The 12,985-nt window shown below is 38.8% G+C and overlaps 1 protein-coding gene across 12 annotated transcripts in view; it reads right to left on the bottom strand.

Moving 5' to 3' along the window:
- The window catches only part of CLK4 (CDC like kinase 4), a 48,209-nt gene that overhangs the window by 12,514 nt on the left and 22,710 nt on the right, over window positions 1–12,985 (bottom strand). The window contains exons 1-6 of one of the 12 annotated variants that reach the window (XM_033096441.1): window positions 9,687–9,852; window positions 6,399–6,559; window positions 5,532–5,598; window positions 1,738–1,960; window positions 568–658; window positions 113–179 (exon numbers count right to left, since the gene is read on the bottom strand). In XM_033096441.1, coding sequence (XP_032952332.1) covers window positions 113–179; window positions 568–658; window positions 1,738–1,960; window positions 5,532–5,598; window positions 6,399–6,522 — 572 coding nt within the window. In that variant the 5' untranslated portion in view covers window positions 6,523–6,559; window positions 9,687–9,852. Of the gene's footprint in view, window positions 1–112; window positions 5,599–6,398; window positions 6,560–9,686; window positions 9,853–12,985 lie in introns of those variants that run through there. The other 11 variants (XM_033096447.1, XM_033096442.1, XM_033096445.1 and 8 more) reach the window with 11 other exon arrangements.

The following is a 12,985-nucleotide window of genomic DNA, read 5'->3' as shown; positions in this document are numbered from 1 at the left end:
TTTATACTTCCCAGAAAAACACGTGGCTACCACTTAAAATACCATTTCATCATCATGGATTCTTTGTCACCAAAAATATCAGAATATTCAGAAATGAAAAAAGCAAACTTACATGCCATGATCAATGCACTCTACAACTTTACCAAAGGCCCCTTCACCCAAAGTGTCCACGATTTCATCTAAAATGAGGGGGAGAAAGAAGTGTAAGTAACTGAGCACAAATTATCTAGTTATTCAAACAATGAATGCTTAAGTGTGGAATATTTTCAAATGATCTCTATCAAAACATAACTACGGTTTCAGCACTCAAATTATTTTATTTTCGGCTGCTACAATGACAGTTAGATAGAGCTATCTTTCTTGCTCTAATCTCAAATTCCACTAATAATTTTGGAACTTTAGAAATATTTAAATTCTACAGAAAAGAAGGAATACAAAAAACAACAAACCCACAAAAAAACAAAACAAAAAAGCAATGAAGAGTCCTTTAGCCCCCCGCTGACAAACTATTCTTTCAAAGATTATTCTGTCTGCAAAGTTTAAAAAGTGTTGAAAAATATTCTATACATCTTGCTCTTAGAACGTCTCCACTTTGACAGATCAGGTGACCCTCCTCATCATCCTCTATACTCCTGGATCTTTTCCTTCGGTGGCTCTTCTGGAACGGCAAGTGGGCAGCACCAAGATCGTCCAGCCAATCAATATATCAGAGTGAATTCAGGGCAGAATACGCAATTCATTCAGCGGGGAGATATTCAGGCATTCAGATAAGCACCAGGCCACGAACAGTTGGCAGGAGCAATTTCAAATTCAGTCCCCAGAAATTCACAGGGCACAGTTTATGTTACAGAAGAAAAACATGGCAAGGAACAGATTTTCAGATAAGATACTTAAAGTGGCAATAGAAAAAAACAACACAATTGTCTCTTTAAAATACTGATTTAATTGAAGTCTGAAATTTAAAGAACGCAATGTCATGATTTATTAATCTCTTGCTATAAAATAGCATATGCTGTGAATTGAGACGTCTAGTTTGTCAGAAAAATGTCCAAGATTATTTGAAATTGTTTGTTTAGCAATTTTAAAAAAATACACATGATTAAAATAAAAGGGAAAAATAATAGCTGATTTCAATGTTCAAACTAATCAAAGCTAGTATTACTGAAGAAAATTTGGGGAGGAAAACAATAATTCAAAGTTTACTGATCAAACAGGTCTAAGTATTAAAAAAAGGGCATTTTTTTTTTTTGAATACATTTCCCATTCAGCACCCATTTTCAGAACTACAGTAGAACTAGCTACAGACAATAATGCACTGTGCTATGGGACTATGCTACATACAGGATATTTAAGTATCCACCAGTGCAACTGTCTATACTTGTTTCTAAAAATCAGGAAAGGGGTTTCTTTTAAAGTTTAAAAAAAAAAAGTTTAAAGTCAAAGAAAAGATGGGTGCTTCATCTTTTCCTAAGATTGTATTACAAAACATAAAAATAGAACATTTTTAATATTAAAATCAAGAAACTCATGATGTGGTCTGCAGATAATGAGTAAATGTGGGCTTGCTAATAAATACAGATTAGCTATGAGAATCTGGAAGTTTCCTTTAAGGATTCAAGTAATATAACACAATATACACAAATAGTATTTCATATATGTTTTCCAAACTTAAGGGCTCATTAAGAGTTTTACACACAAATAAGTATCCACCCAAAATAAAAACAAAATCAATCATACCGAATGTGACTGATGACTTGAACAGTGTCTATTACGCTTCCTTTTAGGACTGCTTTTCCTGCTTCGGACTGAAGATTTACTGCAGTGGATTCGGTAATGGCTTTCAACGTCTCTATGATAATGTCTAGGAATATATCTTTCGCAGTAATCATTTCTGTATTCATCAACGTATCTCCGGTCCCGATAATCTCTCTCATTTAAGGACCTTGCTTCTAAATAATGACTGCAAACACATTAACAGACTTGAAATTATTCTCTTCACCGTTAGAATAATGTGGTTCAAACAAAATATTCTCAAGAATTCCTGGTTTAAACAGCTAACACAGTAAAAGAAAAAATTCAAATTGATGAATTAGAATTTATACTTATCATAAAACTTAAGAATTTTACTTTAACCAATAAACAAACGGGTTCATGTTTATTATATAGACTGCTGTCAAGCACCTCACATCAAGGAACAAAGCTTGAGCCAAATCATTCAATTGTGTTCAGTGTTTACTTAAGCGTTCCTTTGCCTTCCAGAGAAAATTAAAACCAAAAATTCACAAAACTGCTCTTCTGAAAATCATGTCTTGCGATATATGCATCTGCAACTAAGCTTTCTTTACTCACAGGGACACACACAATTACAGGCAGGCAAAACAGGATTCCTTTCTCTTTTAATCTAAGTGAATTTTAGATATCCCAGGCACACAGAGAATTCTTTCATGAAAGGTGGTGTATTAGCTCTAGAAGGAATCTTAAATGTACTCCAGATCTTTCATCTTACAAGTGATTGATTCCCTAGAAGGAAAAAGATTTGCCAGGGTTGTAGAGCAGATTCTAATTCTGATTATATGGGTCAATTTTATCACATACATCACCTCTCCCATCTCCTCTCCTAGCTTCCGGATGTTCCTTTGAAAAAATAGACAGAATAGCTTTTGAAGGTTGCTTCAGGTGCCAAAGACATCTAAAATATATCTCCCTCAAATGAGAAAGGGATCTTGTAATTGCTTGCCTAGGATTATAAGAGACCCACCACCCTACTTCCCTTTGCATTTCTGATTTCCTGTTATACTTGCTTGCAACATACAGAAGTCTACATTTAGTGCCAGAGTGCTTAACTTTTGAATCTACAGATCCCTTCGAAAAATCTGATGAAAGAAACGGACCCTCTCCCCGAAGAAATGCATCAACGCATAAACAAAACTTGGCAAGGAATTTCAGAGATCATGGACCTCAGGAAGTCAATGGATCCCTTGACCTGATGGAAAGAAAAGGACATACTTTCAATTGGCCCAGTTTCCCGCCCCCCTCTCTACCTGGGTTGAGTGTCCTCTTCAACAGAGTGCGAAGCTTCAAAAGGGATGCACATGGAGCACTGAGGGAGAGAGGGGACACCTGCCCAGTCAGACAAATCAGCTAAAATAATCCTGACAAGCAATGGAGTGACAGATGTTGACTAGATTGTCCTCACCAACCCCTCTCTTTCCCCCAGAATATGCTGTCATTCTTTTTCCCAGGGGGCTGGTTTAGGCAGATATAAAGAGAAACATCTCTAAAACTGCTACTCAACAGAGCTGGCATCAAACCCAGGCTGAGATGCAGGCACCCCCTTTCCCCTTCCCCAGTGTCAGTTTTAGTTCTATCCATTGAAGAAACAAATCGGGATATTAAGGTAAGACTGTGGGTCTAGATCAAAGATCTGATTAATTGCCTTGGACCTGTCAGGGAGAGATCAAGCTGGAAAATACCATACTCTTAAAGGCATTTTGTTTAATTCTGTAAAGCATCCTTGCCAAAAAAGTCCAAAATATTTCTGTCAGAAAAAAGCATGAATAATCTCTAACTGGAATAGTGCATGAAATTAGATCTGCTGATAATCCATAAACATCAATAGAATAACAAACATGGGGTGAATACCATGAGGATAAACTACAAAGAGGAGGATCTCTTCAATCTGTAACAAAGGCTAAGATATTATATAAACAAAGTATATAGAATTATAAAAGGCCAGGGACAGAGTGAACAAGATGAAAAGATTTAATTTCTAAGAATATTCACTGAACGTCCGGTGAATTTTCCACTATAGTCCTAAAAAAATAGCGAAGACTGAGTCTATGGACATTCATTGTTATTTCCGCAGGTCCTGTAAATTATGTATGGCAAAATCCCTGCCAACAAATAATGGACAATTTGAGATTACTCACACACACAAAAAAACTCAACAATGCAGGAAATGCTGAAAGGTTACACATGAGTGCTCAGGGCCATAGAAGGAAAAGCACTCAAACTTCTGAAATTGGTCAGGGAAGACTTCATGAAAAAGAAGAGTTGAATCTTCAGGATTTGGACAAAGTGGAAATAGAAAAAATGCCATGGAAGAACAATGGCATATTACCATTTTCTATTTATAAAGCACTTTTAGCCACAATGGCTTAAAGATGGGTTTGTTGTGTACGTATTAGGAAACAGTAAACAATTGCAGCCAGGGCAATTTTCACATAGGGGAACATATGCAAATAAATAAGCTGGGAACAGATCATCCAAATCTTGCATGCCAGGCTAAGGACTTTAAAACAGTGTTTCTCAAAGGGTGGTTTATCGGCAATATCAAAACATCGAATTATTCAACATGAACAACCTCTCTGGGCTCCAGGTTAGACTCAATCTATATCTTGTAAGATGCATTTTTAAACACACCTCCGAGGTGATTCTATTCACACTGATAGTCTATGTTATAGGAAGATATTTACGGATTTTTACAATACATAAAGATGTATACAGCCGTATCAGTCTTCCTAATATACTATGCGAACTGATTAAGCCTGTAGGAGGGGAATACCAATTCACAGGCTACTGCCAAGACAAATCAGAAAGCCCCTTTGCAACAAACAAAAAAGGTAAAATAACTGATGTACAATAAAAGCTCTCACAAATCAGTAAGAATACACTTTAATAGCAAAAACAGGCTAAGAATACAAAAATAATGTTTAAGTAGTCAATAAATATATGACAGTGGACAAATTCACTAGAAATTTAAAAATTCAAATTAAAACAAAACTCTATCCTTGGCATTTCAAAATAGCCTAGACTGGTGAGGGGCAAAGGGCATGTTGTAGGAGTAACTTGGTACAAACTACTAGAAAGATGCTAATATGTAACAAGAATTTACACCCTTTAACTTGAAAATGCCCCTTCTTAGAATCTATTTTCAGAAAATAATCAGGGGCAAAGATTTGTATATGAACACATTTTTAAGAATAACCAGAAATAATTTTACATCCAAATGGGGGACTAGCATCCTATCAAAGTTACCGTCTTTATACTTTTATGCATTTTTCAATTTTATGAAAAACACTTTTAAAGTTTTTAATCTTTAAAAATACTAGAATATTCCAGATTATAGAGAGCAATTACCACCAAACATCTCTAAAGCAAATTTGTCAAAGAAGCTATTGGCACTGGTGGTGATAAACCGGACTTAGTACCATGTTTATATAATTAATTATGAACATGAACGAACTGTTTTATTACACAGATCACTTCCTTTCTACATATACAACGTATAATAAACTCATGAGGGATTAGTACTATGAGTTAAGCTTTACAAAGTATTTTGTATTTATTAATAATAGGGTACAGATGTTTTTCTATAGGACATTAATTAGCTCAGGTCATTGAAATCCTGTCATAAACCCTCCCTGTAACAGTGTGTGATGAAGAATGATTAGTCTGTGCTGACCACCAACAAGCTCACTGTTCTGCAGAACAAGTCTGTTTTAGGATGGAGAAGGAAAAAAATTACATACTGTTTTTTAAAGTAACCCCAGCTGGCTAATTTAGAAAGCAATCTGGTAAACAGTCCCAATGGAACATCTGCACAAAACAGGGAGAAAACATAGAACCAATAAAACAAATGAGAAAAGAAAATTAATGGAAGACAGAATGAAAGAAACTCTACTCATCTAGCCTTTCTTCAATCACATTTAGGAATTTTAAAATGCCTTTAACTCTATATGAATGTATCACCTCCAAATTTTATACCAGTAAGAATACAATAAAACAGGACATGTTATTGGAAACTTTTATTGAGGCCCTATCCTAAATTACTGGCTATTGCCTATGCAAAGGAATGATTTTTAAAACCAAGCTTCTAAAAATCCCAAGCATGTTCACTGGCCTTATCTACAAAAATAACCTGTAGTACATAGTAAGGGACCAATCCCCAATGCACTTTGACATTCCCCAATAGTACCTGCTGTTTTCCTCAGCTGGAGTTACTCTCCCTGCCCTTTGTTATCTCTCATTCGTGGAACACTAAAGGAGCACCCTAACATACATATCTCCCTCCTACAAACAAGTTTAAGGCACTGAGTGTCCTAGCATCCCTATTAACTTTTTGTCTCATCTCCCCAACTACATTACCAGCAGCTGGGACTTAAGTGTTCCCACCACACCCAAACAGGCATAGATATAGGGCAGGAACTCTTTTATCCACAGCTGTAGCCTCAGCAACTATATAGTGTCTAGCCTTTAACAGGGACTCAATAAATGATTTCTGAATATTTATAAAATATTCAGAATTATAAAATAATTTAACAGATGAAAACTACATAAGCTAATGATTAATCATTAAAACTACTAGTGTTAAAATGCTACTAGTTCAAGTAATTTACCAATCAGATTCTTTAAACTGGTGATGTGGTTTACAATGTCTGTTCTCCTGTGTACTACTGTGGGATCTCCTCTTTCGTTTGTGACTTCCACTGTAGCTTTCATGTCCCCAGCTTTCTCTACCATCCCAATGAGGGCAGTGAGTTCTTCTGGAATGCCGCATCTGTTAACGGAAACAAAAAGTGAGTTGTAGAGGTGTTTACATGGTTTAGTAAATAAAGTATTATACATCATTTAAATATAAACATCCAGCACACAGGGTCATACAGATTCTAAAATCTTTCATAGGTAACGTTTCCCAAGGCATGGGGCACTATTCCACTGGTATGTCAGAAGATTTTAAAGTGGCGAATAGATCTAGTACTAAATGATGAATAACACTGAGAGACCTTAATGCATTTTCTTTCAATTCTTCTGGATAAATTCTCACTTTGGTGCTTATCTTCAACTAACGCTTGCTAACCAACATTTAAAAAATAAAAACAGAGCCATGGTTCAGTTTTAGAGCCTTCAGTAGACAACAATATCTAGCCAGACTGTAATAACGTTTTTTGGTTTTATTTGTATCATCACCTTCTCTTTATGGTAAATTATTACCAATCTCCTAATTAAGTTATTGTTATGATTTCCTTAAAAAACATTAACTTTAAAATGTGAGCTAATCTAAAGGAAAATACTATTACAAATGTCATGCAGCTTTGGCAAAATACTGTAATACAAATAACTGAACTCAGAGAAACACTTAGGGACACTAAATACAGAAGATGACCATTAAAAAGTATACAGCCATTAATGAAGCCTCTTTTTCTCAAACATGCCAGACTTCCTTTCTCTACATCTCAAAATGACCCCAAGCTTTGCGGGGGGGTGGGGGGGAGATGAACAGAACACAGAACTCAACAAAGAATCTGAAGGGCAATAAGATTATTTTATGAACTCATTTTCTCTATCAAGTTTATTTTCAGATAATCCTGCAGTTATTCTGTGTTGTTTTTTTTTTTAATCTTGTTGTAGATCTGGGGTGACACTGAAGAAACCAACCTATAAAGATGGATGTGGTCACAGAGAAATCAGATGAAGATGATGACAATTCCGACTCCATCTGTAACTATCACCTCTAATGCATAGGTTCTTTCCGGTCTCAGTATCTGTGCTCAAACAACGTAATCCCTATCTGCCTCTCCCCACCTTAACTCATTTCAAAGCAGTTAAATTTATAACAGTGATGTCTAAAATGTGCTGAACATGGTGAGTCTCACAACTCAGCAACGAGTTGAAAAAAGGTAAAATGCAGCAAAACCAGTTTAGTTAACCTTCAGCTTGCCCAAATGACGTGGTATCAAGTGAACAAGTGAACAAATTCAAGTAAAACATTTAAATAATTTCAAATGGATTAAAAATAGACTTTGAAATAAGGCAGCTTCAATTCTCCTGGGAGGTATTTCCTAAGAAAATGTATGTATCATGCCATCAGAGCCTGATGCCACCAAATAGTCACATCTTTTAACTCACTTCTCTTGCTGATTCTAATTCTATGCCCATCAAAACATCTTCTGATAAAGTAGCTTCTCTTCTCTTTTAGCTTGCTTGAAAATAAAAAATAAAAAGGAAGAGACAGCATTGGTCAGGTCAAACAAAAATCCTAAAACCTTGTTAGGTTTTCACTGGAAATTAATAAGTGAGCATTCTGGTTTGATCGTCACTGCAGTATGGGAAACGAATGAATGACACTACAAATTAACTTGAGGCAAAAGGCCATCAAAAGAGGCATAAAAAAATTATATTTCTAGTGAAATTCTTCTGACCCTTCAATTACCAAAATTGTATTTTAACCACATCATAAACTCTTTAAAATAGCTTGGTTAAGCATTCTTAAATAAAAAGCAAAATTACAGTATCTGATGACTAAGAGTTGTTATTATGACCATCCATTATTATGTAGTTCTTGCAAAACGTGTCTGTTTTAGTTTTACTTATTTTTTTTCCTTGTCAGTCTGCCACAACCAGCTAACCTCTAACAAGGCAGACTTCTCAAATAACCAAAGTTATCGATATGCAAATATTTAAAAGCGAATAAGCATCTCGAGACAGCCAAAGATTTTCATTTCTCTAATCAGGTTCACCACTTTAAATTTAATTCGGCTGTCGGAAGTTTTCCTTTCCCCACTAAATATTTTCTCAGGAGGCAAAGAGAAGAAAACTGGACACACATTCTCCAGATAAGGCTCCTCTGCAAAACACAAAAAACTGGCTAGAATTATTACACTACCTCTAAAATAAAGAATCCTTCGAGTTAGAATCACTAGATAGCTTTCAATAAAAACATTGGCCACAATGGATCCATATGTAGTATATACCCGTATTAGAAATCTGATTCTTTATTGCCCTTTAATACCCTGTAACACCTGACAATTTTATCCTCTGTATGTGGATTAAAAATATCTAAAAAGGTTAAAGTTATGATTAAATGGCTCCAGGAGGACTGCATTTAACAGGTCACAAGCCTGTGGGTGTGCGTGTATGGAGTACAGTCATACAAGGTCAATTACAAAGCAAGACCAGATGACTGGCCAAGCCAGTTTGGAGGGCTGTTCCTAAGTACCCGATAAGCACATCACGGCTACCTGAGTAATCAAGGATGATAACATAATGCAAAATGTCAGAAATACAGATCTGGTGCAGCCATGGTATGCTCCACCTTAGGAAAAGAACAGTGTCACATAAAGGGCGAACCTCTCCGTATTTCTACCTCTTACAAGCACTAACTAAATGCCATTACAAGGACACGCAGACTCGCAGTTGCTCGGATGCCCGGTCCCCATCCCCGCCTTCCCGCCCCAGGGCACCTGGCCAGAGCCTCTGGCGCACTCAGATAGATACAAATGCTTGACTCTGGAAATACTATACAAATACTATAAATGGCCGGGAACAGGCATCCAGGGCAGGCCTTGATCTTCGACAACACAAACCCGAGGGGCGGCTCTCGAAGGGTCTCCTGACAAGTCTTTGCTCTCGCCGGCAGGACGAGACTGGGCCTCCGGGGCCGCGATGCGAGCGGCCAGGGCCCTCAGAGAAGAGTCAGCGGCAGAACCGCCGTCTTTTTGCCCTAGGATTTTAAATCTACCATGATACCTGCGCATCTTGACGTTTTAAAGGCCACCAGCGGAGCTGTGCCCCGAAGGAACCCAAGTCACCAAGGCCCCGAACCCCGTCTTCTCTCCGACACCTGGCTTGGAGACCTAAAAGACTGGAAATCCGCCCAGCACAGAATATCCCACCCGAAACCTTACCTCTGCAAAAGCAAAAGGCCCTTTGGCCGAGAAATGTTGCCAAACCGCCGTCTCCTCTCTCCAGCCGCTGCGACAAACACCCAACAAAATGGCGGCAGCGCCTTCTCCCTACAACCCCCAGGCGGTCTCTAGCTCCACCTACAACGCGCCAACGCGCTTGCGTCACAGAGCCGCGCGCCCTCCCGCCCTCCCTGAAAGGGGTGGGTGTCTTTATGACCTCACGGAGGGCCTGGCCCAATACAGGGCTAGCCGAGGCAACGCTTCCGGTTGTTTTCCGGAGAACCTGAGTGGAACTGGGAACAACTGGCTGGACCATGCGCTAAGCCTAAGGCTTGTGTCTGCTCCTTCCGGTGGGGTTATTCTGAGTCCGGCACCCCTGGGCAGAACTAGCCGTGTTCCCGTTTCCTGTTCTCCCGCTCAACTGGGTCGTGTCATCGAACTTTGGCTGTGGGTCCTCAGCGTAACCCAGGACCTCAACCCCAGAGGGAGCCAACACACAAGACAAGCCCAAAGACTCGCCCTGTGCCAGTCCAGCCCGCTTGGAGCTTTCCGTCAAAAAATGGATTTGCATAAATAAAGAGGATGTCTCAACAACAAGTTTAGGGGTGCTTATCTTTTAAGGGGTGTGTCCTCTTAACCAGAAGAACACAGGGGGAAAAAAAGTTTCAATTGAGACTCCTTAGAAGGTTCTTCCTGTTATGGCCCCTGCCTCCTGGGCAGATATGGAAGCTGGAAGTTTTCCTAACAAAATTCTCTTCATTATTTGTCCCTGTGTGTTGATTTTAATTAAGGCAGAGTAATGTCTGAGAGCTAGTGAGCATCCATTAAGGGGTTTGCTTATCTCAAATGCATTTTGCAGTGCTAAGAATCCCCATACACTTCCTATTGTGAGTGTGTAGAATGAGAAGAGAAAAGAGGGCCAAAGTAGGAGCCTTGAGGAACACATTTAAGGGACAAGAGCCTTGTGGGGACAGAGCCAGGAGTGCAGTTTCCAGGCTCTCGGAAAGGTGCCGGCTAAGATAGTAAATGGCCATCAACTGTGATTGCATGGCCATCAGCTGTGGCTAGTTGGCCGTCAGCTGTAACCAGTGAGCCATTGGCCACTAATATAACTGCTGTGGCTATGCTAGCAAGAAAATGGGGGCTAGCAAGAAGATGGTGGCTGAGCCTGCAAGCAGCGCAGTGAGGGTTGAGAATTGTGTGGCTCCTGGTTCCTGTGTCTCCAACCCAGCCGCCAGTGAAAGTATAGTGGTATGACTCCCCTACCTATGGCTCCGTGGGTGTTCCTTTTTGGCCTCACCATGTCCTGCTTTCTTATGTGTGGAGTAGGACTAGAGACCCCAGAAGAGACCCCGCCTGTCACCCTGCATGACAAGCCTGAGAAGGAATTATCAGAAGGAGAGGAGAACCAAGAGTATGGTGTCAGAGAAAGCAAGGGAAAAAGTGGCATAAATGGGGGAAAGGCTGACTGTACCAAATACTGGGAAAGGATTAGGTACAGTTAATACTGAAAAGTGTTACAGTGGATTCTGACAAGGATTCGTTAGTATAAAAGGGAAAGCCAGAAATTTGGGAGGGCAGAGTTGGACTGTTGTGGGCATAAACCCAATAGCATGTGGGAGACCTGATCTCATACCTTGTTAGGTGAAAGGAGGGCACTGTATTTTAGTGATCTAACACCATAGAGACTTGTGCCATCTACTTTGGATAAATTGAACTCTTCATGGAGATTGTACCTCATTTCAGTAAGTGAAGTTAAAAACATAAATTGAATCCTCATGATGCCATACTTCAAGAAATGAAGTTGAAAAGAGAACTGGAAAATTGAAAGTGAGAATTCTTTATGCTACAGAATGAAATGACAATATTCTCTTTACCTGGAATAGATTGTCATTTCTGCATCTACCAATATAAATCTTACCTATCCTTCAAGGTCCATCTCTAAGATGCAGTCCCTGACTACATCAGTTTCCACCCATCTCCCAGCTCTTGACTATTCCAGTTAGAGATCAGGTCCTCAAACAGTTGGCTAAAGCACACTCGTGTTCCTGGAGCCATCCAGGTATGAGGAGCCACCCACCAATTTTGCCCAAAGAGTGAAATTTATTGGTTCTACAACTGATTACAAATACCGTTTCAGGGACATCTATCAGAAGGAATGTTGACCTGAGTGGACTGGGCCATTTTGCAAGATAAAGTGCGTCTCAGCTTGCTGCACTTAAAGACATGAATTCAAGCTGGCACCAAAGGAAGTTCCCCTTTTTGCTGTAGTACGAGAGATCTTAGTCTTGTGAGGATATAAGAGAATGTGGTCAGTGCACAGTTCTGCTCCAACAGCAACACAAAATTAAAAGGCAGCAAAGTGGAAAGGCCTCCTACACAGACATTTAGAGATATCGTGAAACAGTGATAAAACCCCATAGTGGCGTCTGCTTTGTGGTACAGCTATCTTGTTTTAGTGTCATTTTGAGTTTTCTAATTTAAGTGTGCCACCAAAAGGACTAATATTTAAAAGTGTGCAGTGATCAGAAGGAGGTTGAGAACATCCCATGACTAGCATCTCTGTGACATGTAATAAAGCACTGTGGTGCTCCTAACTGCTCTCGGCAGCTTGTGTTTTGACTGGAGACAAGGACCTGATTTATGTTCTTTGGTATCTCAGTGCTCACAACCCAGTACGTGTTTGTAAGTTGTTTACATCAGTTGCTTTTGGCCATTTTGCTCAAAGTTGCAAAGTGATTAAATCAAAGGTAGAAATCAAAGATAGAAATTCACTCCCAGAATTCTTGTATGAGTAACAATTTTACATATGGCAGCCTCAACCATTTCTACTAAGTCAGTTACCTGGATAATAAATACCTTTGGTCAGAAGACTGAATGAAAATGTCCCAATTTCTGAGAATCCACTGCCAACACCAGAAAAACTGCCTAACCCAGTAGCTTCATCTCTCCACAAGTACTCTCCATATGGCCAACAAAACCTTATCTTTTACAAATAAGGTTTTTAAACCATGTTTTTAAGAAAATCTTAGCTTTAAAGAGCAACCAGAATATTCTATTGTATATTCTAGCACAGATATTCTACATGCTTAACTTCACACATAGAAAACAGTCATCTATGACAGCAGAGTTCCAGTGTAAAAGTCTAAACTGTACATATTAATTTTAACAAAAGCAAATCATATATATAAAGAAACCTTTACAAAGGTATAAACAAACCTTTACAAGTTATAACCTCTTTTATAAGTTACGTATCACTGGTACCCATCTGCATTAGTAAATTTTTAAAGCTATCAAAT

This window comes from Rhinolophus ferrumequinum, chromosome 24, assembly GCF_004115265.2.
Source record: "Rhinolophus ferrumequinum isolate MPI-CBG mRhiFer1 chromosome 24, mRhiFer1_v1.p, whole genome shotgun sequence".
Classification (NCBI taxonomy): Eukaryota; Metazoa; Chordata; class Mammalia; order Chiroptera; family Rhinolophidae; genus Rhinolophus; species Rhinolophus ferrumequinum.
The sequence above is the reverse complement of the archived record's forward strand: the minus strand, read 5'-3'. Positions and strand labels throughout refer to the sequence as shown.